Source organism: Carya illinoinensis, chromosome 5 (genome assembly GCF_018687715.1).
Source record: "Carya illinoinensis cultivar Pawnee chromosome 5, C.illinoinensisPawnee_v1, whole genome shotgun sequence".
Lineage (NCBI taxonomy): Eukaryota > Viridiplantae > Streptophyta > Magnoliopsida > Fagales > Juglandaceae > Carya > Carya illinoinensis.
In genome coordinates this window covers 15,753,643-15,778,359 of record NC_056756.1, presented here as the reverse complement: position 1 = coordinate 15,778,359, position 24,717 = coordinate 15,753,643, and the positions used below count along the sequence as shown (strand labels likewise).

Genomic DNA, 24,717 nt, shown 5'->3' with positions numbered 1-24,717 from the left:
CACACATAATCCTTAAAAAACTTATTCATACTCTCGCTCCTTTGTGTGGTTGACATACTGGCACAAAATGTAGTTTGCAAGTAAGCCGAAATCCACTTCTCCTGTCGGTTGTAAATATTTTGCAGCCAATCATTACCGACTAGACCATACTTCACTACTATTGAAACTCATTCCTCCTCAAACTCATCAGATGTTACAGTTTCATGTATACAATGATGGAACTCTTTTTGAAATTCCGGAAACTTGTTATAGACATGTGCCAAATGTTCTGAAAATTTTTATAAAATATACCACAAACACAACCGGTGAGTTGTATTTGAGAGTACCTCTGCAATGGCCTTGGCCATAGCTTTTTCATCATCAGTAATAATGGTTGAAGGGGCACGCCCAAGCATTGCTTCTTGCCATGTTCTCAATAACCATATATAGGATTCAGCTGTTTCATTGACTAACAACAACCAAACATTTTAGTTTGGTGATGATGATTAACTCTTGTGAACGGCACAAATGACATTTTATATACATTTGTGAGGTATGTCGCATCAAATGTGACAACATCTCCGAAATATTGATATGTAGATCTTGATCTTGCATCTGTCCAAAAACAGCTTCTCATACACCCATTCTCATCAATCTGCATTGAGTACACAAACCCAGGTTCTTTACATTGTCGTTCAAGAAAGTAGGCGTACAACTTTTGTACATCTCCCTTTTCAAACAATTTTCTTCTTTTATTTTCCAAATAATTCTCGACGTCCTTTCCAATACAACCAATGTTAAAATCACCACCTGCTTCCTTACTTAACACCGACATTATTTTCCTTGTCAATACACTAGACTCATTCAAAGTGAGAATGAGATTTTTTTTGCACGAGTGTTACTCCTCTATGTCCATGGAGCATACTGGTACTTTTTGGTATGAGTAGCTCATGATTGTGTTGAGGCACGAACTTGTATACTACCCACCTTTCACCGTCCTTTTTTATACACATGGTAGCTTTACACCCAATTTTTGTTTCAGTAGGTTTAGGAATTTGTCTTTCTTTTTATTTGAGACTTTCACGCCTAAATCCTTCTTTTGTATAAACATAGTGTACTCCAATTAATTTTTTGTCCCCTCTCGATAATTGCGTATGGTTGGTCCTTATTGCAAAACCTTTTCGTCTTGCATACGCCTTGTAAAATGTTTGCGTGTCCTCAACTTCATCAAATTCCTTTCCAATGAATGGGTTAAAAGGTCCACTACTAGAAGTAGAAATGAAATTGACTCCATCAACATCTCTCAAATTCACACCATCTATCATATTCAATCCATTGCCCACATTCACATCACATTAATCATCCAAGGTTTCATCCTCAATAGTTTCATTTAGAATTCGTGGACAGTTTTTACTCGTTAGCATCTCAACATCATCACTATCCGAACTCCACCTAAATTCCTTCATTCTAATTTAAAACAATGAAATTAATATTAAATAAATCTCCTAAACCACAATATTATCAAATTACTATTCAAACAAATCTCCATCAAAATGACTTTAAACATTCAGCGAAAATAAGTTTCTAATGCAAGGTAATATATATATATATATATAGGGAAACTGTACTACATCTCAAGGTACAGGAAAATTCCTTAATTTTTTGTCTGCCGAGAGGAACTCAAAATTCAAACTGCAGATAGCATGCAATACTGCAAACAAATACATTTCATAACTTCATAGTCCATTCATGACATTCTCTAAAATTAATCCAATTAGATTTACATAGAAATCTATACATAGACAAACATTGCCAACCAGCTCAAGGTAACACAGATTTCTCATTCTAGATTACAACTGGAAACTAGAGAATAAAAAAACACAAACTATGATTTTCACTGGTTCGTCGTTGTGCAAGTAGTGAGAAATCAAAGACAAAAACCCTACAACAAAATACACAAAACACAAACCATTAGAAATTAGGGATTACAAAAAATTAGGAATTACAAAATTAGAGAAATTCGTACCTGAGGTCCTCCAACGGTGAAGTTGCAATATAGAGAAAGGGATTAATAAATCTGGGTTCTTGATTTCGTAGGAGAGAGATCGTAAAACTGAGAGGAAAAGAAAGAAAGAGATTGTAAAACTGAGAGGAAAGGAGAGAGAGGGAGATTCTGAACTTCGTCTTAGGGTTTTCGTGAGGTAGATCAAAGGAGAGAGAGGGAAGGATACAGATTATGAAGGACTTTCTTGGATTTCAATTCCTTTTAGAATGGGAGAGAGAGAGCTTCAAAATCGGGTTGCAGCTCGTTCACTTCGTCTTCAAAGGAGAGAGAGAGAGAGAGAGAGAAGGAGATCGGGTTGTAGTTTGGAGCTCGAGCAGGAAGGCGTCTTCAGACATGATCATTCCCTGCTTTACAGCCTACATGGTTTCCCAAATTATTACTACATGGCAGCTCCTAATTGGTTTTTGATAAGTGGGGTTTATAGGTGACACCGGTCCGAAAAGGAACTGATTTACAAATCCTTTTACCAATACACTTGGCAGTTATCAGAGATGTGAAAACTTTCCACGTCAACCATCATTTTGTGTTTTGACTTCTTTCAAAATAGCAACAAACCCCATAAGTGTGTTTATACTGACTTAAATGTATATCTACTTTTCATATCACCCACAAGGATACAAATTACACTTGAGTCAACATAATGTGGACTCCAGTCTCCTACTTTTACATGTTCCAACCATACAAGGTTAAGCTGGAAAAAGGAAAAAAAAAACATAGAATTATAAGGTTAATAAAACTCATAAGTTGCCTTTTGCTTAAGAAATTATTAGAATCACCCGCAGAGTCAGCGTGGATGACACCTTAACATTGTTGACATGACAAGATTTGATTCATAAAAAAGAGTGCAAGGAGAGGAATTGCTCTTAGAAGCCATGTAAAAAAGGACCATGGAACAGGGACAGGGACATCTCAAACGTCACTATTCCTATACCAGCGTGGGTGCAGCACTCATAATGCATCAACAAATATCATAATAAGATTTAACATTATTAATGTCTCGCAGGAACGTGTCATGAATAGAACTCTTTAGGATCTTTAACTTCCTGCACTCACAGAACTCCATTTCCATAAGCATATGCATACACCAGAATACTCTTTTGACCACGCGGAGTTGTAGGTGATTTTCTTTAAGAATAACCCAAAAATGGCTCTCCAGAACTGGAAGTCCATTGGAAAGCCATTCCCAAAAGACACTCAAACCTTGAATCACACCACACGGAATGATGCTCAGGGAGTGTTCCAACCGAACGTGAGATAATTGCAACACTCATCCCACAATGATTGACATCGTCACGAGTCTCTGTTCAGACTGACTACAACTCATCTGACATTGATGCAATGCTTCCTGATACATTATCAGAACGAGGACAAAAAATTTCTGAGCATCAATTCACCGAGGAGAAGAATATGACAATTATAAGGTTTTCAAATATCATTCTCTGACCTGTTCACTTTTCCAGTTTCCAGTTCATTTGAGAAAAAGAGAATAATAAGTAACAACTCTCAAAGATATTAAAACAGACATTATTTGTATTCTTTCATTGAAATCTGAAAGAAATCTCACCAATGCCATGTGCTTAATGTTTCAGTGGAGAACGTATTGCCACTCAGTCAATTCATTATTTCTTCAGAACATACATTCCATCTCTTAGTTCCAACTTCTCTTCAGAAACTAGACCAGATAAGAAGCTCTGAAGCTGTTGTAATGTTTTATCATATGGGGGATCAGCTACACAAAACATCTGCAGCAATGTGTTAAAATAATAATAATTATTATTATTTTTATCAATCACGTTATTAGTAAGTACCTAAATCAAAATTATGGGACAAGTAAAATTACCTTGAGAGTATTATGAATGCGATCTAGTCCCATGCTTCCAAAATTTGTGAGCATCCCCATGATAAATTTCTGGAACCAAAAGCCAATCAGAGTTATAAATGGAACAAGATGACACATGATAAATTTCATTTAGGAATCATTACATATTCAGTTTGATTCTAATAACACTTACTTGACTAGGGCTTGCCAATACTGACATAGTTATCAACATTTCCCAGAAGCAAACATTTGTCCCTCAAACATTCACATTTTTAGTGCTTTCTTTCCCCTTAGTGGGAAAGCTAATTCAAGGATTACTATTAAACAAAGTTACGGTCATGAACAGCTATGAATGTGTCAGCAAAATCTGGCTATTGGCTGAGTGAAGTGAGAGAGTCCTTTCACTTCTTTTTTCTCCTTATGGGATTAATACATATGCTTGACCTTATGAGCTAGAGTAGCGTTTACTTAGTCTTTAGCCCAAGATGAAATGCTAGACCCAATTCACAATACATAAGAATAAACGTCCTTGAAAGCAAGTTCTAGAGTCCCAATAGTTTGGAATTTACATAAGATACACTTGGAATCTGACAGACAATGGACCAGTTCTAAATAACTCATCAATCCATTGATTAGTATTTTAAGTACAACAAAAAAGCTTCAGTTCGTATCACATACCTCATACACAGTCATTTCCTTGCGTATTTGATCCTCAGCAGAGGCCACAGATCTCTCTCCCTCCTCATCACCTACTAGAAGCTCCTCACAACTCCCACTATCTCCACCATTCTTACCAGTTTCAACCATCCCTTCCATCAGGGTAAATACATGGTCACTAGACTCTGCCCCAAGTGATTCTGCAAGGATTCCCTGATCACAAGAAGGGAGGTAAATACAATTAGTTTTCCTCATGACTCCAGCTCTTGAAGACCTTCATATATTAAAACCTCAATTACAAAAACTCTACCTGATCGAATAGTTTTAGCCAGTGATTGGAAATAAGAGACAATGTTGACTTCACAATAATTTGACAAACCATACAATTCAAATTGACCACAAAGCCAATTAAAATAAGATTGGTGCCATTGTTAGTATAGCATGGAAAATTATGAGCCAAAGAAGGAAAATTTCCCAACAGTAAATATCATATATCGCAGTGTTTGGCTACCCATATTCATCCAACACTAACTGATCGTTCAACAAAACAAATCTCTGAAATTGGTCATGTTTGTTCAGCACTGAGCCAGGTGTTTCCATTTTAAATTTAGCATGTATCAAACAATAAATGCTAATAAATAAAAATTATCAGATACCTTGTTTATCCAAAAATTTATCCTTCGATTGAGTACATCTACAGGTATCCCAATAGCAGCTGCCAGATTTTGAGAGGTCCAACTGAAAGTGGAAAATATAAATGTGTTTGCACTACAGATGAATGACATATAACACATTCAGATAATTCCCATGGTTACCTCGTTTGCTCTTGAAATTGCATAATAATCGCTGCATGTATAGGAGCCACAGTGAACTGCACTGCCCTATCTTCGAATTGCAACTCCAGCTGCACATCCACAATAAAAATATGTAAATACTATTTAAGTGTTTAAGTAGAAGAAAAAGGAAATCTGGACCAGTTTTGCTTGTTTAAGCACTGGAGGAAAGCAAATAAGTTAAAAGACATATAAATAGACATTAAAATAGAGCATTAAGTGGCATTTTCTATGTTTTTAAGCACCTAACCTTGACAGTCCCCAGATTTTTCTTCCAAAGAAGCTTACGAGGGGTTTTGATTTCATTAAACCTCTTTGCATAATCAGCGAGCAGCTTGTCAACAGGCTTGGGAACATTAAGGGTCTCATCCTGAAATTTGTCTTCAATGTTAATAGAGAAACAAGATTTCTTAATAGAAAACAATCAAATTGTTAAACAAAAGAAATTTGATTAAAGTATATATGTTGATTACAAGGGCCATAGATATAAGGTATGTATCACATGGTGCTTTCCTTTCACTTCTCTCACCAGAAAGGAGTAAACATGTACATCATGCAGACAGTAGAAAGAATACGTGCGATTGCAGAGATGTAAAATCTCCTCTCATCTTGAAATAGCTTGCCAAGGAATATTTTTTTACAAGTAATAAAAATTCATTTAAAACCAAAGGTGAGTATCCAAGTACAAAAGAAATATACAAGAGAACAAACTAATCAAAGGAAAGGAGAAAAAACCACCGTGATTGCAGAGATGTAAAATCTCCTCTCATCTTGAGAAAGCTTGCCAAGGAATATTTTTTATAAGTAACAAAAATTCATAAAAAACCAAAGGTGAGTATCCAAGTACACGAAATATACAAGAGAACAAACTATACAAAGGAAAAGAGAAGAAACCGCCAAACTAATCACTAAACCCATCTATTGCCATATCACCATCTAAACTACCATAAATTTTCCAACGATCACAATTCAAATGGCTGATATTACTATAGCAATGCTTTCCAATACCTGGATTGGGGGCCAGAAATTTGAGGATATGATTGTAGCATCAAGAAGATCCATGGACACTGCATTATCCCCCAGCTCAACCCCTAAGAATACATTCATCCAAGGTAACTTCAAAAATTTTCAATGCATGAGTAAATAGATATAAAATGCTAGGATGCCTTTTGGCAAATAATACCCAAGTAGCCCCAAATATATATATATATATATATATATTTTTAATGATGGGAGAACCACCCCACAGCAGAGCCCTTAGGACTCACCCATGGAACCTAAACCCTGGGGAGACTAGCACAACAACCCACTTAAAAAACAAACTATGATAATGCGGTGCACACCAAGTTTAGTTGGGACTCACCCATTTTATACATCGTTGGGGCATTTAGCAACAACAACTTTTGAGACTATTCAATAGAAAGAAAAAAAAAAAAAAAATCCATTTTCATAGTTTGTAAATTTCTTTAAATGATTTGGATAGAGAAAATATCTTGGAATGTTAATAAAACTTGGTGTAGTGTCTCCCTATCATAGTTGATCCCATTTTTTAATCCAAAAGCTACCTGTTTGAGATGGCTGAGTAATAGTTGCTTTTATATTTGTGTTTGTCCTCTTTGAATCTATCAGGTCGTTGAGCATTATTTCACATTTCTGCATGCTGCTCTCTCCAAAATGAATCTACAAGGTGACAGCCCAAAAACAATTATGGAGAGAAATTTTATCCCACAAAAAAAGAAAAAAGAAAAAAAAAGAACAGATATCAACTTCAATCAGGGAACTAGTGGAACAGAACCCAAGCTTCAATAAATAAACCACCTGCCTTGAGGAGTTCTAAAGTGCGTATCTCTGAGTCAATGTCATAATCAGATTTGTTCAGAAGCTTTTCTGCCAGCATAACACGGTATTCATTGACTAGTTGGTCCTTTGAACCAATTATGCCAACAATCATCCCAAGTATGTCAACCTTCCTCCGGTTCCTACTACCTTTCAACGGGTCAGCTTCTACAGGATCAGGCTCCCAGCTGAAAGAGCAGAACGCATGGGGAAATATATCAGCTGATTAAGAAGGCGAGCTGAAGGTTACAACTAAAATAAATATCATCCACAGCCATGAGCACATAAACATACCGTGCAGCATCAATCCATGCTTGCTTGTCATCGGTGATGAAATCATCATCAACACCACTATTTTCTTGACTTTCTTCATCTCTATTTAATTCTTCAAGAAGGCTATCCCCAGTGTTTCCAGATACATTTGGATTTCCACCACTCCCATCAGTAAGCATTGTCACAATACATTTTATGGTATCTTTCCTTCCCCTTAAATAATCTCTTATAGGTTCACCAACTGCTTCGAGAAAAACACCTGCTGGGTCTATTGTCCGTAGTGCTTTAATGGATGAAACATATTGATGCAATATATCATTGGTTGAGGCACCAGCAGTTAGCAAGCGATATCTTAGTGCTGAGATAAACGATTCAACAAGCTTAGAATGTTGTCCAGTATATTCAAGACATTGTTTTAAATCTTCAATAGCAGGAGAGCTGCAACATTTATCACAAAACATTTATTAGTTTGTGATACCAAAATCATTAGTTTCAATTCCTTGACAGACAAAATATTTGCGGTAAAGCAATTGCAATTTTTGGAAAAAAATGATGATGCAATTTAAAGGAGAACAGGGGTTGAACTTTTGAATCCCAGACTTCCACAGCCTTTAGATGGGCTATATTGGGATTCTGGTTTTTTGTTTCCAAAAAAAAGAATGTATATTTCATTAGTTTTCATTGGAAATGATTGCCATTCCAGTTGCCTCTTCTTTTTTCCACCATGAAGAAGGGTGGGGGGGGGGGGGGGGGGGGGGGGGGGGGGGCTGGGCTTCATATCCATGAACTACGGCACCTAAGTTCAACTCTAGAGACTTTAAACAATAGGAGAGATATAGAAAAAATAAAAGGCGCTTCAGCCAGTGAGAATAGTATAACATGTGTAATTGATGAGGCCCTAATCAATTGTAATGTAATCTCCTGTTAGCATAGCATAGATCTTCCAATTTCTTTTTTTCTCAACCACTGTAAGTTTCCTAAAAAACATTATGGTATCAGATTACAACAATTTTTTTTTCTAAGATTGCATGTCTCAGTATCTGTTACTTAACAGGTTTAATTAATTTAAATTTTAAATACCTAATTTATATCTCCTACACAAATACAAACTACATATGCCAATGGATAGATATTTTTATTATTGGTAAACAAATTTTTATTGATCAAAAGAGTAGGCAAGAGCCCTAGTATACTGGACATATACAAGAGCAACACCTAAGCGTGCTAGTTTATTGATACAAGGCATTCATGGATGGTCATGCCATGAAAATAAATTACAATCGACCGATGGAGTAAATTATTGGATAGAATTGAACCTGCTACATGAAATCATTTTGACACATATTTGATTCAAAGATAAATTGGCAATTATTAAGAAACTCTATCACATAAACAATGAGTCATATAGTAAAGTATCCCCCTTCGGTAATTTACCAGTCCAACAATTTTACAACAAAGATTTTAAGTTGGAAAACAGCATTAAGACAGCCACAGTTAGAATCATTCTGGCACATAAGTGACTGTATCAAACACCCACAAATTTCATTATCCATTTGATCAAGAGATAGCACAACACCAAATGTGCTGCAGTTCTCAATAGCTTCCATCCAAACCTTAATTCTCTTTTCCATTTTAAGATTTGAGTTTAGAGTAACTACTCACCCACTAAAACTATCACACTTACTTCTACGATAGGAACAAAGGAAAAGACCAGATCAAGACTATACAATGAATTACCTGTCAGGATAATCCACAATTATCTCAAAAAGCTTGGCTATTCTTAAATCTTGCAATGTCTCATAAGCAAAATATTCAAGCCGCAATTGCCATCTAACGAGTCCTTCAGAAGGAGTATCAATTCCAGGATAGCAAGATGAAGGACGTGAAGCCAAAGGTGATTTTAGGCCAGATGAAGGACTTTCATAACTAACAGAATCACCAAGATAAGCAAGCAGTGCACGCAAGAACTGGAGAGGCACAGCCTGGGTGATATGCCTCCAAGTAAAAGGAGTCATTTATTAGTAGCATAATAATATAGACCTAAGCAGAATAAGTGCAAAACATGGCATGAAAAACCATATCCAAGTTAACAATCAGAAAAGAAAAACCATATTAAGTTTATAACAGTTTGTTCATAGCATTGAATCTGTGCAGAAAGGAATTTTGGGTAATTACAGCAATTCCTATGGTCTAATTAAACAGCAGCTAATGCAAAGAGAAAGCAGATTTTAAATCACATATAACTCTATATGTGACTTAAAATTATTTCTTCAATACTATGTTTCTTTGGACAGCCACGATAGATTTTATGATTTTCTTGCATCTTTTTCTATTTCCAACTAGGTGTTTCTTTTGTATGCATCTTGTGCACTTGGGCTATTCCTTCTGAGTTCTAAGTGTTTCTTTTGTGGACAAAGCTAGGGTGCACACCAAATGTGCACCCCAAATATGCACACTAGTGCAAATGGTTTTTTCTTTTTCTTTTAAGTAGTTTTTAAACATCCTTAACCATTAGAAAAAATAAAAAAAATATAAATTCACTAATAGTCACTTCCTTAACCATTAAGAAAAAAAAAATAAAAAATAAAAAATAAAAATATACAAGTAGGCATATTTGGTGGGCATATTTGGGAGTCATGCTAGCATTTTCCTTCTTTTGTATGCATCTTGTATACTTTTTTTTCAATAAGTAATAAGAAATTTTATTGATATAAAGATAGACATAAGCCAGGTACACCAGAAGTATACATGTAAATACACCTCTTTAAGAGCTAGAAATTGTTACAAGAAATTCATGGAAACTGAGACCATTAAAATCTAAAGCAATGGCCCACATCTTGGTATACTTGGGCCATTCCTTCTGAGTTCTTTGATAATTTCTCAATAACATATCAAAACAAAAAGAAATATATATCTCATATTTTAATGAAACATTGACTACTCTTACAATGCCCTCAGACGGGTTAGGAGAAGTGAATTCAAAATTTGAAAAAAAAAAGTGATTTCAAATTTGGAAAAAAGAAAAGAAAAGATAGGTTCAAATTCATATGCAATATAGGGTGTCAATATCAGTTATGGAAAGTTCCATCCATTTTGTGATAACCTAAAAAGGAAAGCATTTCATCTATTGTAAGATGAATGCAGCAATATGATTCTGCACACATACCTCTTTTTCTTTTTATAAGTGATTCTGCGCACATACTTGTGATAACCAAATAGGTAACTTATATCAAAGACTGGAATATAAATATACACCAAACAACATGCTATGCTCAGCTGATACCACCATACGACCTTAGAGAATTGGTGAAAGACCTTCTCAACAATAGACAAGAAAACAGCCACCATATGAATGCACCTGTAAAGCTAAAGCCATAACTAAAAAAAAAAATACACTTATGAAAGCCAATGTACTATGCAAATAAAAACATCTTGGATAGATAAAATATTGACAAGTTAAGACACCAGGGACTACACAAATAATTGTTGGAAGAAAGAGAGAGAAAGGGAAGGTTACACAAACAAGAAAATAACCTGTATCCACCCTTTAATGGACTCCAAGACGGAACTTCTGTAATCATCGCCAGCTAGATTATGTACTTTAGCCTGCCATGCACACAGGATATTTAGATAAGAACCCAACATAAAACTGCATATACAGAAAATATGGTGTGGTTCTAGCATATAATAGATATTGGAAAAGAGTCTGTCCAACAAGATATTGGAAAAGAAAAGGAAAAAACAACCAACATGGAGGTGAAAAGATATAAGCTGGGCCACCTACAGCAGAAATGGAGCACATGCTCACCTTTAGAAGTAGAAAGATAGCAGAAGCATAGGCATCCTCAGTCATAGATGTAAATCCAAGACTTCTAAGATCACGAACAACCTTCCCAATGTTCTTCACCAATTTATTGTTCTCTGAGAACCTGACTTGGGGACAGCTTTCATCAATCTCCATCCTACCAGTCCGGTAAGATATTTTGCTTTTTTCATCTAAATACATGTCGTCTTTTTCTTGAGATTCATTTTCATCATCAATTTCTCCTGCCATGATTGTACTTAACTCCTCCAAGCTTCCCTTAAAATAGCAGTGGAGTATCTCTAAGAACATTCAAGAGTTTAAAAAATGGAAGTTACTATTGGAGCATTGGTAGGCAGAAAGAAAGGGATAATAACTGCAGCTACGCATGGAGTGGTCAAACTGCCACACAACAAAGCTTTTAGGAAAGACAGCAGAGATAATTAGATAATCAATTAAATCAAATACAGTGCATTTTTTTTTTTTCATTCCTACATCACAACTACTCTGCGGGTTTTCATGTGGCCCGTTTGGAATGGTGGAGATCTGAGAGGTGGCGGATATATATATTTTTTTTGATAAGTAAGAAGAAAATATATTAGAATAAGAATGGGTAAGGCCCAAGTACACAGGGAGTATACAAAGAGCCTTGCTACAGGCTAAGAGCTGCGAAGAGCAGCGTAAAGTTCAGCAAAAGAAGTGCCATGCAAAACAATAGAGGATGCCCATAAGACTACAGTATGGTAAAAGAAATCCCTAAAGCCTTCCGGAGATCGCTCCTTATCCTTGAAACAGAGATTGTTCCTCTCGGTCCATGTGCACCACATTAGGCAAAGTGGCACCATTTTCCAAATATTCGCAATCTGCCCCTTGCCCTGGATTCCTCTCCAACAAGCCAAAAGATCAACCACCTTTCTAGGCATTACCCATGCCAAGCCTAGTCTTGTAAAGATGTCATCCCACAATGCCTTGACAGCTTCACAATGAAGAAGTAGATGATCCGCTGTCTCACTGTTGTGTTTGCACATAAAGCACCAATCCGTTAGGTAGAGGCCACGTCTTCTCAGTTTATCGATAGTCAGTATACTCTCATGGGATGCTAGCCATACAAAGAAGGCCACTTTTAAAGGCGCCTTAGTCCTCCAAATGCTCTTCCAAGGGAATGCAGTGGAGGGGTGTGCCGAGAGTACCTTGTAAAAGGAACGTACTGAGAAACGCTTGTTTCCTGTGGGTGACCAAATGAGATGATCTTCTCCATCAGCATGTAGATTCGATGCTTGTAACATGCTGTAAAAATCAGCAATGTCTCCCAATTCCCAATCTTATGCCGCTCGGGTGAATCTTACTGACCAGTGCGTGAAGGTAGAGGAACTGTCGGAATTATCAGCAACTGTGGCCTCCTTATCAGATGCAATCCTGTATAGGGAAGGAAAAGCGATCTTCAAAGCAATCTCGCCACACCAAGTGTCGTGCCAGAAGCTAACTTGATTACCCCTTCCCACCACCAATCTGCAATTAGCAAAAAAGACTTCCCAACCGTTACGTATGAATTTCCACACACCTACGCCATAAGCCCCTCTTACTGCGTTGGAACACCAACCTCCACCCAAGCTCCCATATTTGCTGTCAATGATTTCTCTCCAAAGGGCGTCTCGTTCCCTATGGTATCTCCATAGCCATTTACCAAGTAGTGCCTTGTTGAGGATTCTCAAGCTGCGGAGCCCCAATCCGCCATTTGCCATTGGTGTGCATACTTTTTCCCACTTGATCAAGTGGAATTTTTTCACATCCTCCAAACTACCCCATAGGAAATCACGAAAGATCTTCTCCAGTCTATGCGCCACACCTGCAGGCAAGGGGAAAAGGGAGAGGAAGTATGTGGAGAGATTAGATAGAGTGCTCTTAATAAGAGTGACTCTGCCACCTTTGGATAGGTATAGTCGCTTCCAACCCGCAAGTTTACGTTCAATTTTCTCGACCACCCCATCCCACATAGACTTGGCTTTGTGAGAGGCCCCCAAAGGGAGACCCAAATATTTCATAGGCAAGGTTGACACCTTGCAGCCCAGAAAATCAGCCAATTCACTTAGATTATCGACCACCCCGACCTAAACCATCTCGGATTTTGCAAGATTAACCTTGAGTCCGGAGACGGCTTCGAAACAGAGCAATAGGGCCCTTAGGGAGCGGATCTGATCAGGGTCTGGCTCACAAAAAATAAACGTGTCATCTGCAAAGAGAAGATGGGAAACTGAGAGATTCCCATGGGTGGAGCCGCCCATTGAGAAACCCGAGATGTGACCGCCCTCCACCATTCTGTGCAACATTCTGCTTAAGACATCCATTACTAGGATGAAAAGAATAGGTGATAAAGGATCTCCTTGCCGCAGGCCCCGGGAGCTATTGAAGAAGCCTTCGAGAGTGCCATTCACCAAAACAGAAAATCTAACAGTTGTTATACAATGTTTCATCCATTGGCACCACCTTTCCCCGAACCCGTACCTGCCAATAATGTGTATCAAAAAGTCCTAGTTTACATGATCAAAAGCTTTCTCCATATCCAGCTTGCACAAGATACCCGGAATGCCAGTTTTGACCCGACTTTCCAGACATTCGTTGGCAATAAGAACGGAGTCAAGAATTTGCCTTCCTTTCACAAAGGCATTCTGGGACTTCGATATGATCTTTCCCATAACGGTGCTCATCCGCTGGGCTAACACCTTGTAAATAATTTTGTAAACCCCACTCACCAAGCTAATAGGGCGAAAATCCTGTACCTCCACCGAGCTTGCCCTTTTCGGAATAAGGGCGATAAAGGAGGCGTTGAGACTTTTTTCGAATTTCAAGAAAGAGTGAAATTCAAAAAATACCTTCATAATGTCCTCTTTGACGATATCCCAGCTAGCTTGAAAGAAAGCCATAGTGAAACCGTCAGGGCCTGGGGCCTTGTCTTTCTCCATCCCTTTTAGAACTTTAAGCACTTCCTCCTCTTCAAATTGCCTTTCTAACCACGCTGCACTTGTTGCATCAATAGAGTAAAAAATCAACCCATCTACCTTAGGCCGCCAGGAATGTTGCTCTTTAAGCAGCTGCTCGTAGAAGTGCACAATGTGTTCCTTGATGGCTGCCCTATTGGTGATAATCCTCCCATCGGAGTGCAAAACCTCAATGGCGTTGGTTCGTCTATGAGAGTTGGCGACACGGTGGAAGAATTTAGTGCACCTGTCCCCTTCTTTCAACCAAAGGGCTCGTAATTTTTGTCTCCAGGATATCTCCTCCAAAAGTGTGATTTTTTCCAGTTCGGCTATCACCGCCGTTTTCCTTTCCTTCTCCTCAGCAGTGAGGGCCAAAATCGCTTCTTTGTCCTCGAAGCACTGCAGTTCCTGAAAAAAAGTGTCTTAGGTTATTTAGATTCCCAAAGGTTTCCAAATTCCATGTTCTCAAATCATTTTTCAGGTTTTTAAGTTTTCCAGCTAAAACAAAACTGGGGGTGCCCGAAATTTGATAAGAGGACCACCAAGATCTGATTTTGTCCATAAATCCCTCCACCTTCAGCCACATATTTTCGAATTTGAAGTATCTCCGCCCCTCTTGAATACCACCACAGTCCAACATAAGTGGAAAATGATCTGAGCAAAGCCTAGGGAGACGCTTTTGACAAAGAGTAGGGAAATGTGTCTCCCAGGAAGGAGAGACAATAAATCTGTCCAGACGAGACCATGCCCTCCCGTTCGACCAAGTGTAGTCACCCCCCCTAGGGGAAGATCAATCAAGTCCAGTTCAAAAATTAAGGCTGAGAAATCAGCCATGGTTGATCCCGAGTTGGAGTCCCCCGACCTTTCACTCGAGAACCGAGTGGTGTTGAAATCACCTCCAATGCACCAAGGACCCTCCCACCAACTACACAATCCGGCAATCTCATCCCAGGGAAGCTTCCTGCTATTATCATTATTCGGGCCATAAACGCCTGCAAAGCCCCACACGAACCCGTCTTCCAAAGACTTAAAAGAACATGCAACCACGAACTCACCAACGGATTCTTCCACTAAATCAACAACTCTCTTATCCCACATCACAATAATGCCCCCTGATGCGCCCTTGGAAGGCAAGCTAGTCCATCCCGCATAGGTGCAATTCCACAAACTTCTAATAATATTCCTGTCTACGTACTTCAATTTGGTCTCCTGTAAACAAAGGATGTCCGCCTTCCAATCCCGGATTAGGTTCTTCACTCTAAGGCGTTTGTTCGGGTTGTTTAAACCCCGAACATTCCATGATAGGATCTTGGGCTTCATGGATCACCTAAGATCACCCTATCAGTAACTCTTTCCCTGTTAGCGCTACTTTCTCGGTCATAATTTACGGAGCATGAGAGTCTCTTTAATTCCCTCTCTCTTTTGCTGGCGGAACGAAGATGGTGAGACTGCTCAGCTGCAATGGCTGTGAACAGTGCTGTCAGTTGGTCCTCAAAGCCGACGCAAGAAATCCCTGCGCAATGCCGAATGTCTTCCACCTTCTTTAGCACCCAATCTGTCTGTGGGTCAGACCACGGCAGTGCTGGGGGTAACGAGCAAAGCGGGCTGGGATCGTCCCCTACGTTCCCCATAACATCCCCTTCATTCGCCAGATCAGAAAAAGGTACCAAAGTACCTGACCCTAAAACTGCCTCCCCTTCTTCCTCCCCTTCAGGGTCATGTTCAACCTCCTCTTCAAGAGTACAAAGGACCCTGGAAGTAAACTCAAAAGAATCCTCCAAGAAGGGGGCAATGTTGACTGCTGGGGAGGAGTGTTCCTCATCTTGGGTGGACTGGCCCTCGAAAGTGAGCCCAGGAGCTTCCAGGTGACCGGTCGGCTTTTTCTGAGCCGGATTCAGGCCCACGAAGTCGAGAGGAACGACTGTGATGTCGTTTTCCTCTATGGGCGACGCTGTCAGGGGTGTACCTACCGCCGTCGTGGCCTTGGACAGTGCAACTACTGTGCCGGTAGGGTCGCCGAGGTCAGTCGGCACTGTCTGCGACGCTGGCAGGGTGGCCGGTGAAGATGCCGGCGGGATATGGTTGACGCCTGGGTCTCGGGATCGAGACGAGGAGGGCTCGGCCTTGAACAGTGCAACTACTGTGCCGGCAGGGTCGCCGGGGTCAATCGGCGCCGTCTGCGATGCCGGCAGGGTGGCCGGTGAAGATGCCGGCGGGATATGGTCAACTGGGTCTCGGGACCGAGACGAGGAGGGCCCGTGTGTTGAAGCCTCAAAGGGCTGCCGGGTCACGGGCTCGACCCAAGAGGGGGAACCGGCCCGAGAAGTGGCCCGGGATCGTGGGCTTGAAGCCCGAGGGTGTGGGCTCGAGGCCCGTGAACGAGGGGGCTGCCGAGTGGGGGGACCGGCCTGCTGGGTTTGATGGGGCCTGGTGTTTTTAGTCCTCGGTGGGCTCTTAGGCCCGTTAGGCCCAGGTTCAGTCAAAGGCTCAAGAGCCCGACTGCTTGATAAAGACCCACGGTTTTCTCTTATCTCTGCACATGCAGAGGCCTTCCAACCCATATTAGGAAAATGTTCTTCTGAAAATGGCTGGATCGAGGCAGATGTGATCACCTTACCCTGTCCCATCACCATGCCGAGTCCCAGGTCTACTTTTTTCATCAGAATAGCAATATCTTGAAGGACACCCGAAAGTTTGGATTTTACATCCCAAAACACCCCTTCTATTTCACCTAACCTTGTACCACTGTCAGAAATCCCCTCCGGATCCGCTAGGCAAAAACCAGACCTGTCTTCCATCAACTCCATTGCAGCGCTGCACTCTCCTGCTGCACCAGACAAAACCGCGGCGTAAGAAGCCGGCGGCGTGGCAGACTGCCTGAAACCAAGCTCCCCAACCCGACTTGGGGCCACAGAAAGTACCGCCTCACGTTCAGCCACCTTTTTGAGATTGAAGGCAAACCCCTCCCAACCACAGCTCTTGGCGCCTTCCGGGATGATCAAAGAGGCTCTTCTTCTGCCATTAATGAATTCCTCCAGGTGGAGGTAGCAGCCCCTAGCATTTCTGAGTAGGTGAAGAGTGAGAAACCCATTGCCAACCCTCATTTTCCTAAAAAAGTTCTCACACCACCTGGTCTCAATAGCTTCCACCACCATTCTCGCCACCCATGAAGTTGCCGCCCCATTGATCAGTAAAAAAAGGGCCATGCGTCTACTTTTCTCTAGAATACGAAAACAGTTTGCACCCACCTTTGAGAAGACAAAAGTTTTGGACTCCACTGAAAAAAGCCTAGAGCTCTCCATTGCAGAAAAAACAGGGTAGAAAGAGAGGAAGGTGAGGAGGGGGGGAGGATTATAGGGAGGGAAGGGAGGTGGCGGATATATAAACCATACATCTAAAAGAACAATCCATAACATGCTGAATCGAGAGAAGGCAGGCTACCCAATCTGCATGTAGCTTCTTGTTGAGTTTAGCTACACTTTGCTAATGTATCTCCATAAAATGTCAGTGTCGTTCTGATTTTTCCACAGAAACAAAAAGGAGGAAAATTACAAGAACTAAACGTTGCAATCTGGTAGGATTCATCTCCTAAATAGCTCCAATCATATAGCTCACAGTTACGCAATGTGTTGGAAAGAAAAAAATTAAGGGGGGTGGGAGCTAGGTTTGGGGGAAGCTCCAGGATATAACAAATAATGAAAATTTGATGTGATCAATCATACTATCAACTTCTATTCTTCTATAACAAGAAATCAGATGAAACGTCTTCATTTATATGGTTACTGACGTACCAAGATCAATGCAATACCCAAAACTACCAGATAGGACCCTCAACATTTTATTTAATGCATCAAGAGGGAATTTATAGCATCCATTACCCAAAATCTCAATCTTTATCATTAGGTAGAGGACCTAAAAACCAAAACAGACTTAGATGAAGACTGCTTATGATCAACAAAAAATCATCGAGATCATGTTTAGCCAACTCAAATTCAGCAAATGCTCAACGTTCGAGGACGTTAATAATTGTTCACAGCAAATTAATCAATATGTTTAATAAATTATGTACCATTAAAATGCCGAGGAATTCTAGCCATTAGCACCGAAGACACAAGTAATTGATATGTAGAGAAGAGATGATCTCTCTCGGAATTGGAAGGGTGCCTTCCCTCTGATATCTGATCGTTGTAGGACTGCAAAGCGTGAACCAGCATCAGCAAGCACTTCTCCTGGTATTGCTTTTCTAAAGCTATCTCTTCCAGAGCTATGCACAATACTTGCCGGACTTCACCCTCGCATATCTGCGTTTAAAGATTGCGCGAAATAAGAACTTCTTCCGATGCAATTACGTCGTGCTCATCTTGAACTCCAATTCACAAAATGACTAATCAATAAATAAAAATTCTTGAGAGGTAGAAGCTTAGTTTATATACAGGGTGTTTATTTTTTGACAGAATAGCAACATTGCTATAAGCATCAAAATGCCGCCAAAACTTGGATGCTCCATTCTTCTCGAAAGTTTCCTGCACGATTGTTAGGAAATATAGAGAGTAATCCCAGAATCTAAGTAATTCAATTTTCACAAGGTAAGTCCAAACAGTGCCCCAAATTGAGAAATGATATACCTCAAGTGCCCGAAGAAAGTGGTCTCGGACCAGAGAGTGGAGGCCATGCTTACAGAGGCTGTGGACGTGAGCGACGAAGTCGGGGCCCACGGAGAGGTCTCCGGCGCCTTTGAGAAGGGCTTCGGTGGTGGCACAGAAGCCGCTATAGCTCTCAACGATCTCTTGGATCGAATCGTCTCTGAGAGTGTCCAGAATCCCTAGATTACAGACTACGGACGTGGGTTCCTTCTCTGTCGCTGCCATCGCTGTCTCTGCTAGAGAGAGTGAGAGTGCTCAGCGAGTGGGAGAAACCAGAGATTTTCTTTATCGGTGGTTTTTGGGTTTGCCACTTTGCCGCCAGTCTTCGAGATTGAAACTATAAAGGGAAATAGCGTGAAGGACGGCGCGTCTCTTTCAACAAGAAACCTTTTAGAGTGAAAGCTTGTGTCTATCTCCTAGGCGCGTGTAAAAGACGCCAGACTCCAAAACGACAATGAAGTAAATGTCGTTTTTCTTCCAAAAACAGAGGATAGTCGATAACCTCGGTGCACTGCATCTCTTTTGTGTACTTCTGCGGGGCGGGGGAACGATGAAAGCGAGCCAAGGACAGGAACATGAGCCGGCCCTCCCCAAGATCTTGCTGACTTCACTCTCGGCCATGGTGGCCGAGACCACTACCTTCCCGATAGATCTGACTAAGACCAGGCTTCAGCTCCACGGCGAGTCGCTCTCCTCCTCGACTCGCCCAACCAACGCGTTTCGGGTCGCCTCAGAGATTGTCCGCGAGCAAGGTCCTCTGGGGCTCTACAAGGGCCTGTCCCCGGCTATTCTCAGGCACCTCTTCTACACTCCCATCCGGATCGTAGGCTACGAGCACTTCAGGAATGTCGTCTGTGCTGATGCTGGATCACTTTCTCTATCCGCAAAGGCTCTCGTTGGCGGCATCTCCGGCGTCATGGCTCAGGTAAGAGGCCCTCTTAGTCTTGATTCACAGATTTCATTCGAATTTTTTAGGCATTGTTTGTCTTCTTTAAAATATTTTTTTTCGTGTGTAGAATTAATGGGTAATTGGGAAGTGCAACCAATTGATTTATGATATGCACCTAATTCCATCAAAAAAATAAAAATTGGAAAGGAAGTCGCCCGCTACTTTAAGAAAGAAGTAGGTTTTGTCATCATTAAAACTTCCCACGAAAAATAACTCAAAACCTAAGAGTTTCGAAAGCTGCAAGTGGGTAGTGGTTCTAGAAAGTATGCACGATGATGCCCTCTGAAGGTGCTAAGAGAGCTGTCCAAATGACTGAAGAAGTGACAAGAATCTGTTTCTTATTAGAAATATTTCAAGAAATTTTGGTTTACTTTGAGGGAAATCAGAAAACTCAGGTTAACATTAACCCGTCCAGGTGCAGCCAAAGGGCGGGGGGATGAACTCAAATATCCCGAATTCGATTTCGCTCAAAAATTTTTATTAGGATTTACCTGGTACACGGTTTTGGTGCGAGGGTCATGTATGCAGGTTTACTCCCGAGGGTTGAGTTTGAAGGCCCCTGCGGCCCTGCCTTTGTGAGGTTTCACGTCATCCAAAATAAAATAAAACAAAACTCTGAAGTTAGCCCAACAAGGCAACAAGTTTCAAATGCATGTCAAGTGGGATCCAGGCCTACTGGATTCTCCCCTTCTTTTGACAAGTTATCCTCTTTTCAACATTTTTACTAACAAAATAATGTCATGGTCGAGGTAAGTTGACTAATAATAACTCCTAGAAGCAGATGATTTCTACCCACTTAATACAGTTAACCCATTGTTAGTCCACACAATAATTGTTGAAAAACAACATAAATCGACAACTTACTAATAATAAATATGTGACTTTAAGTGCATGTACTATGATTATTGATCATTACCTCTGGTTGTATACTAGGGTGTACAAAAACTGTGAAGACCAACCGTAACCGCCTCAGACTGGCTCCTGGAGTATGGAATTGGCCAAAACCGGTCGGATGGCGGTAGAAAAATGTCAAAACCACTGTCGGCTGGTTCGGTCTTGATTTAAGGCAGGATTGGATTACTGAACCGACTGATTACATATTATATATATATTTTAGATAAAATGATACCTTAAGTGAAACGCCGTCGTTTCATACGTACTAAATATAAAAAAAAAAAAAAAATTAAGAATTAAATGGCGTTGTTTCAATTTAGGTTTAATCCCTCCCCCTTTAAACGGCGTCATTTCAAGTTAGGTTTAATTCCTCTCTCTCTCATCGCACCGAAACGGTGAAATTGAGTTGCACCTCCATTTCTATTTTTCCTACCATTCGCGGCGCCAAAGGGACATCGACGACCGACCGGAATCACACCAAAACTGAAGTCGCATGTTTACTCCCCCTTTACCGGCCGGCTTCGGCCAGTTTTATGCATATGTAGTTTTGGACTTATAAGCTTATTTGTCCAATAATACTTTTGGACTTATAAAATAATTTTTGGGCTTTAATCTAATTATTGAGCCCAATAAAAGTCTCATAATCCCTTTAAATAAATCTTGGGCTCATGACCTATTCAAAATAATCCAATAAATCTTGATTGGGTTACTAAAAAATATTAGCCTATTAATATCAATTCAAAATAATCCACTAAACCTTAACGGACCTTAAAATAAACTTTTGAGCTCTTGAAATTAATTAAAACCCCTAACCGATATAGGTTGTAGCTGTGTAGAAGCTGGCTCCCATTTTTCTACTTTGGTGCATTTGGAGGGAAATGAATGATCAAAATTTTGAGTATTGAGAACGCTCTTTGGAAGACTTTTAAGATTTTTTTTCTAGAAAATTTTATTTATGTGGGTCATTGTTATAGAATTTAATGGTCTCAACTTTCGTGATTTCCTTGTATCTCTTTCTTGTTCCTAACTAGATGTAATCACACATATAGTTTCTGTGTACTTGGATTATGTCTATTTCAATATCAATAAAATATTTTCTTACTTATAAAAATAAAATAAAAAAATCTCTTAACACACCTCAATAATGATTGCTTGTGAGCTTATCCAAAGGGGCATATTAAAACTAATTTAGAACCAATAAAATTGGAGAGAGACTTGGAGCCGGTTGGGTGTCACACCATGTTTTACACTAGCAAATAAACAGTTGCCACATATGAATTACAGCTACATTGAGTATGGACCCACATGTAGCATATCACAATTTCTATTCCTGAAATGTGTGCCCAAGATCTCCCAAACACAATGCCTCTTCATTGAGCCAACGCATCTCTTCCTACCCCCACCCCCGTCGGCCTTCTCCTATTTTGGGATAGATCCAACTTCTCCTGCAACGGGCTTTGCTTCCTCAACGCTTTGTGACCCCATCATCTTGGCCAGAATCATAAATGACATACCTCCAAGAACATTGTTCAGGCATCTGAGAACCACCACCAACGACTTGAATGCCAAAGGAGGCAGCCCCTTAGCCAGCACAAACTTGATAACATTCAAAGTTTGGTACATGAAGTTTCTACTACTACCCATGTGAGCGGCCCAAGTGAGTGCATTTAAAAGTGTCGGAGGAGCCTTGTTTAGGGTCTCGAACACCTTTGTACAAAAAAGTCCCAAACCGAGTGAAAACGGTATAGGCACCCGGTTCAAACATATGGCTCGTGGGACAGTTGGCAAAGATGGAAGGGAGATTAGGGGATGATGCATACATGGTTGGTGCCCAAAGATACATAAGAGTGAAGTTCACTATGGATCTGACAACGAGCGTGGAGAAAACAAAGTCATGCTCATTGAGACCGAAGTTGGGATGGGATGCCATGTCCCCGAGAACACAAGCGAAGACTCCCACCAATTCCTCTATGAGAACCTTGAAAGGGAATTGGGGATTGGTCGCAACCCTGGATCTCCATTTGTTTAGAAAAAGACCCAGAATCCCAAAACCATCCCCAGAAGACGATGATGAATCTCCGAAATCATTCCCATCTCCACTGAAGCCTCTTTGAAAGGGAGGGGAGAGGAAGAGCCTTCGATTTACATTCAGGAGTTGAGAGAGGAGAGGAAGAGCCTTCGATTCCATAAGGTAGGATCCATTGGAAGACAAATACAATAGACACGTGTTGTGATCCTATTGGCTGGTGTGAAAATGGGCATTACATCCGACTGGTTCTGAGCTTTTCTCATAAAATTATCCATATTATATTCGAATAATATTGAATCAGGTCATTACAACTTTACAAGGAAAATTCTTGTGGATCTTTTTGTTTAATACATTACATATTTGTTTGATGAGTAATGTTACATACAGTCGTTAAGTACCTAAGAATCATGTAATCGTTTTGGAAAAAAGTGAGGTCTACTATTAAAAAATTTATTTATTTTTTCATGTGGGTTCCGTATTTACTTTTTTTTTCAAAGAGATTGTATAACGCTTGTGCATTCCACGACTGCAAATACAATTTCTTTTGATACAAAATGGCACTTTTCTGTTTCCATTAGTAGTGCAGGTAGTGGCAAGCCCTGCTGATCTTGTTAAGGTGAGGATGCAAGCAGATGGTCGTATGGTGAGCCAAGGTCGCCAACCTAGATACTCAGGGCCTTTTGATGCTTTAAACAAGATTGTGCACACCGAGGGCTTTAAAGGACTTTGGAAAGGAGTTTTCCCTAATGTACAAAGAGCATTTTTGGTGAACATGGGAGAACTAGCATGCTATGATCATGCCAAATGCTTTGTTATTCAAAATCAGATAGCTCGTGACAATATCTTTGCCCACACTCTTGCCTCTATTATGTCAGGTCTTTCGGCAACTGCTTTGAGTTGCCCAGCTGATGTAGTAAAGACAAGAATGATGAACCAGGCGGCAGGCAAGGAAGGGAAGATTATGTATACAAGCTCTTACGATTGTTTGGTAAAGACTGTTAGAATTGAAGGACTAAGAGCACTATGGAAGGGGTTCTTTCCAACATGGGCAAGGCTTGGTCCATGGCAATTTGTGTTTTGGGTCTCTTATGAGAAACTCCGACAAATTTCGGGGCTATCTTCCTTCTGATAAATTTTTGACCTGGACTCACGTTGTAACTTTTAAGATCCCCTAAATTACTGAAAACCAGCTTTCCTATGGATTTAATGGTTCATATTACTGAATTGGGAAGATCACTTGGTTGAAATTGTATTTGTTACACTGGATCACCAAAGAGAAGATCATTGGCAAATTAAGATTTTTTTAAGTACTGCTATGAAAACATTGTTTAGTTGTTGATCAGAGTTTTGATACTCTCTTAGCTTGTAATAATTAATTATAAGCTCGTGACATTAGATATTGCACACCAATCGACAATTTCATGTGTTGAAATCAAATTTATTCAATTGTAGATGATTTATTATACCGTAAGTGTTCGGTAATTAATTTTTGCTTGGAATCTTCATAGAAACTTTCTGGTATCTCATGTCTTGAACACTTGAATACATGATCTTATTATGCGCGCAAAAGCAACCGTACTTGCTTTGACCCAAACGGCCATCCCTACTCGTCATTCATAGTAATTAGAATATCATCATCTCCACATTACGTACAAGAGAAATTTGGATTATTTCACATGTAGCATCTACTTGACCCGGTCGATCGATCTGTTAGGTATTGGAGCCATTGATGTTCCCATAGTTTTATCATATTCTTGAAGGATAATGGAGACTTAGGAATGTTATTTGACTGAATGGTCCTATACAGAAGGGTAAGGAAACAGAGAGTGGTGGCACGATCTTGTCTGATATATAATATAATAGATCTCCTACATGCCTTCTCTTTTTTCTTTGTTAAGGTAAAGAAATGAGTGAATATGAAAAAGAAGAAGAGAAAAAGTACCCCGGGACAATTTAATCCCAA

The 24,717-nt window shown here is 40.1% G+C and overlaps 2 protein-coding genes and 1 pseudogene across 11 annotated transcripts; 1 reads left to right on the top strand and 2 right to left on the bottom strand.

The window, feature by feature from the left end:
- Positions 1-2,766: 2,766 nt before the first annotated feature.
- On the bottom strand, positions 2,767-19,302 carry LOC122309161 (anaphase-promoting complex subunit 2). Of its 10 annotated transcripts, none has more exons than XM_043122529.1 (18): positions 18,865-19,302; positions 18,673-18,762; positions 18,309-18,540; positions 11,247-11,566; positions 10,997-11,068; positions 9,200-9,444; positions 7,484-7,900; positions 7,176-7,377; positions 6,919-7,033; positions 6,362-6,444; positions 5,604-5,723; positions 5,336-5,424; positions 5,177-5,258; positions 4,542-4,733; positions 3,885-3,953; positions 3,609-3,786; positions 3,489-3,495; positions 2,767-3,389 (listed from the first exon to the last, which is right to left on the bottom strand). In XM_043122529.1, exons 1-16 carry the CDS (start codon positions 19,105-19,107, stop codon positions 3,664-3,666), a joined length of 2,694 nt encoding a protein of 897 aa, XP_042978463.1. In that variant the 5' UTR covers positions 19,108-19,302; the 3' UTR covers positions 2,767-3,389; positions 3,489-3,495; positions 3,609-3,663. The 10 variants fall into 10 exon arrangements, with proteins under 10 accessions (XP_042978463.1, XP_042978468.1, XP_042978464.1 ...); XM_043122534.1 differs by having other exon boundaries at positions 3,609-3,773; XM_043122530.1 differs by lacking the exon at positions 3,489-3,495 and having other exon boundaries at positions 2,767-3,488.
- Positions 19,303-19,308: 6 nt separating this feature from the next.
- LOC122309163 (mitochondrial uncoupling protein 3-like) lies at positions 19,309-24,217 on the top strand. Its single transcript, XM_043122538.1, has 2 exons — positions 19,309-19,807; positions 23,341-24,217. The coding sequence occupies exons 1-2, from the start codon at positions 19,346-19,348 to the stop codon at positions 23,881-23,883; spliced, it is 1,005 nt and encodes a 334-aa protein (XP_042978472.1). The 5' UTR covers positions 19,309-19,345; the 3' UTR covers positions 23,884-24,217.
- Positions 22,145-22,944, bottom strand: LOC122309066 (annotated as a pseudogene).
- Positions 24,218-24,717: the final 500 nt, after the last annotated feature.

Excerpts from the sequence above, each read along its gene's own strand:
- LOC122309161 (XM_043122529.1), bottom strand. The coding sequence starts at position 19,107 with ATGGCAGCGACAGAGAAGGAACCCACGTCCGTAGTCTGTAATCTAGGG. Across the intron at positions 7,901-9,199 it reads ATTGTGGATTATCCTGACAG|CTCTCCTGCTATTGAAGATT; the intron begins GTAATTCATTGT and ends TAAATGTTGCAG. Across the intron at positions 4,734-5,176 it reads TAAATTTTTGGATAAACAAG|GGAATCCTTGCAGAATCACT; the intron begins GTATCTGATAAT and ends TCTTGTGATCAG.
- LOC122309163 (XM_043122538.1), top strand. The coding sequence starts at position 19,346 with ATGTCGTTTTTCTTCCAAAAACAGAGGATAGTCGATAACCTCGGTGCA. Across the intron at positions 19,808-23,340 it reads TCTCCGGCGTCATGGCTCAG|GTAGTGGCAAGCCCTGCTGA; the intron begins GTAAGAGGCCCT and ends TTAGTAGTGCAG.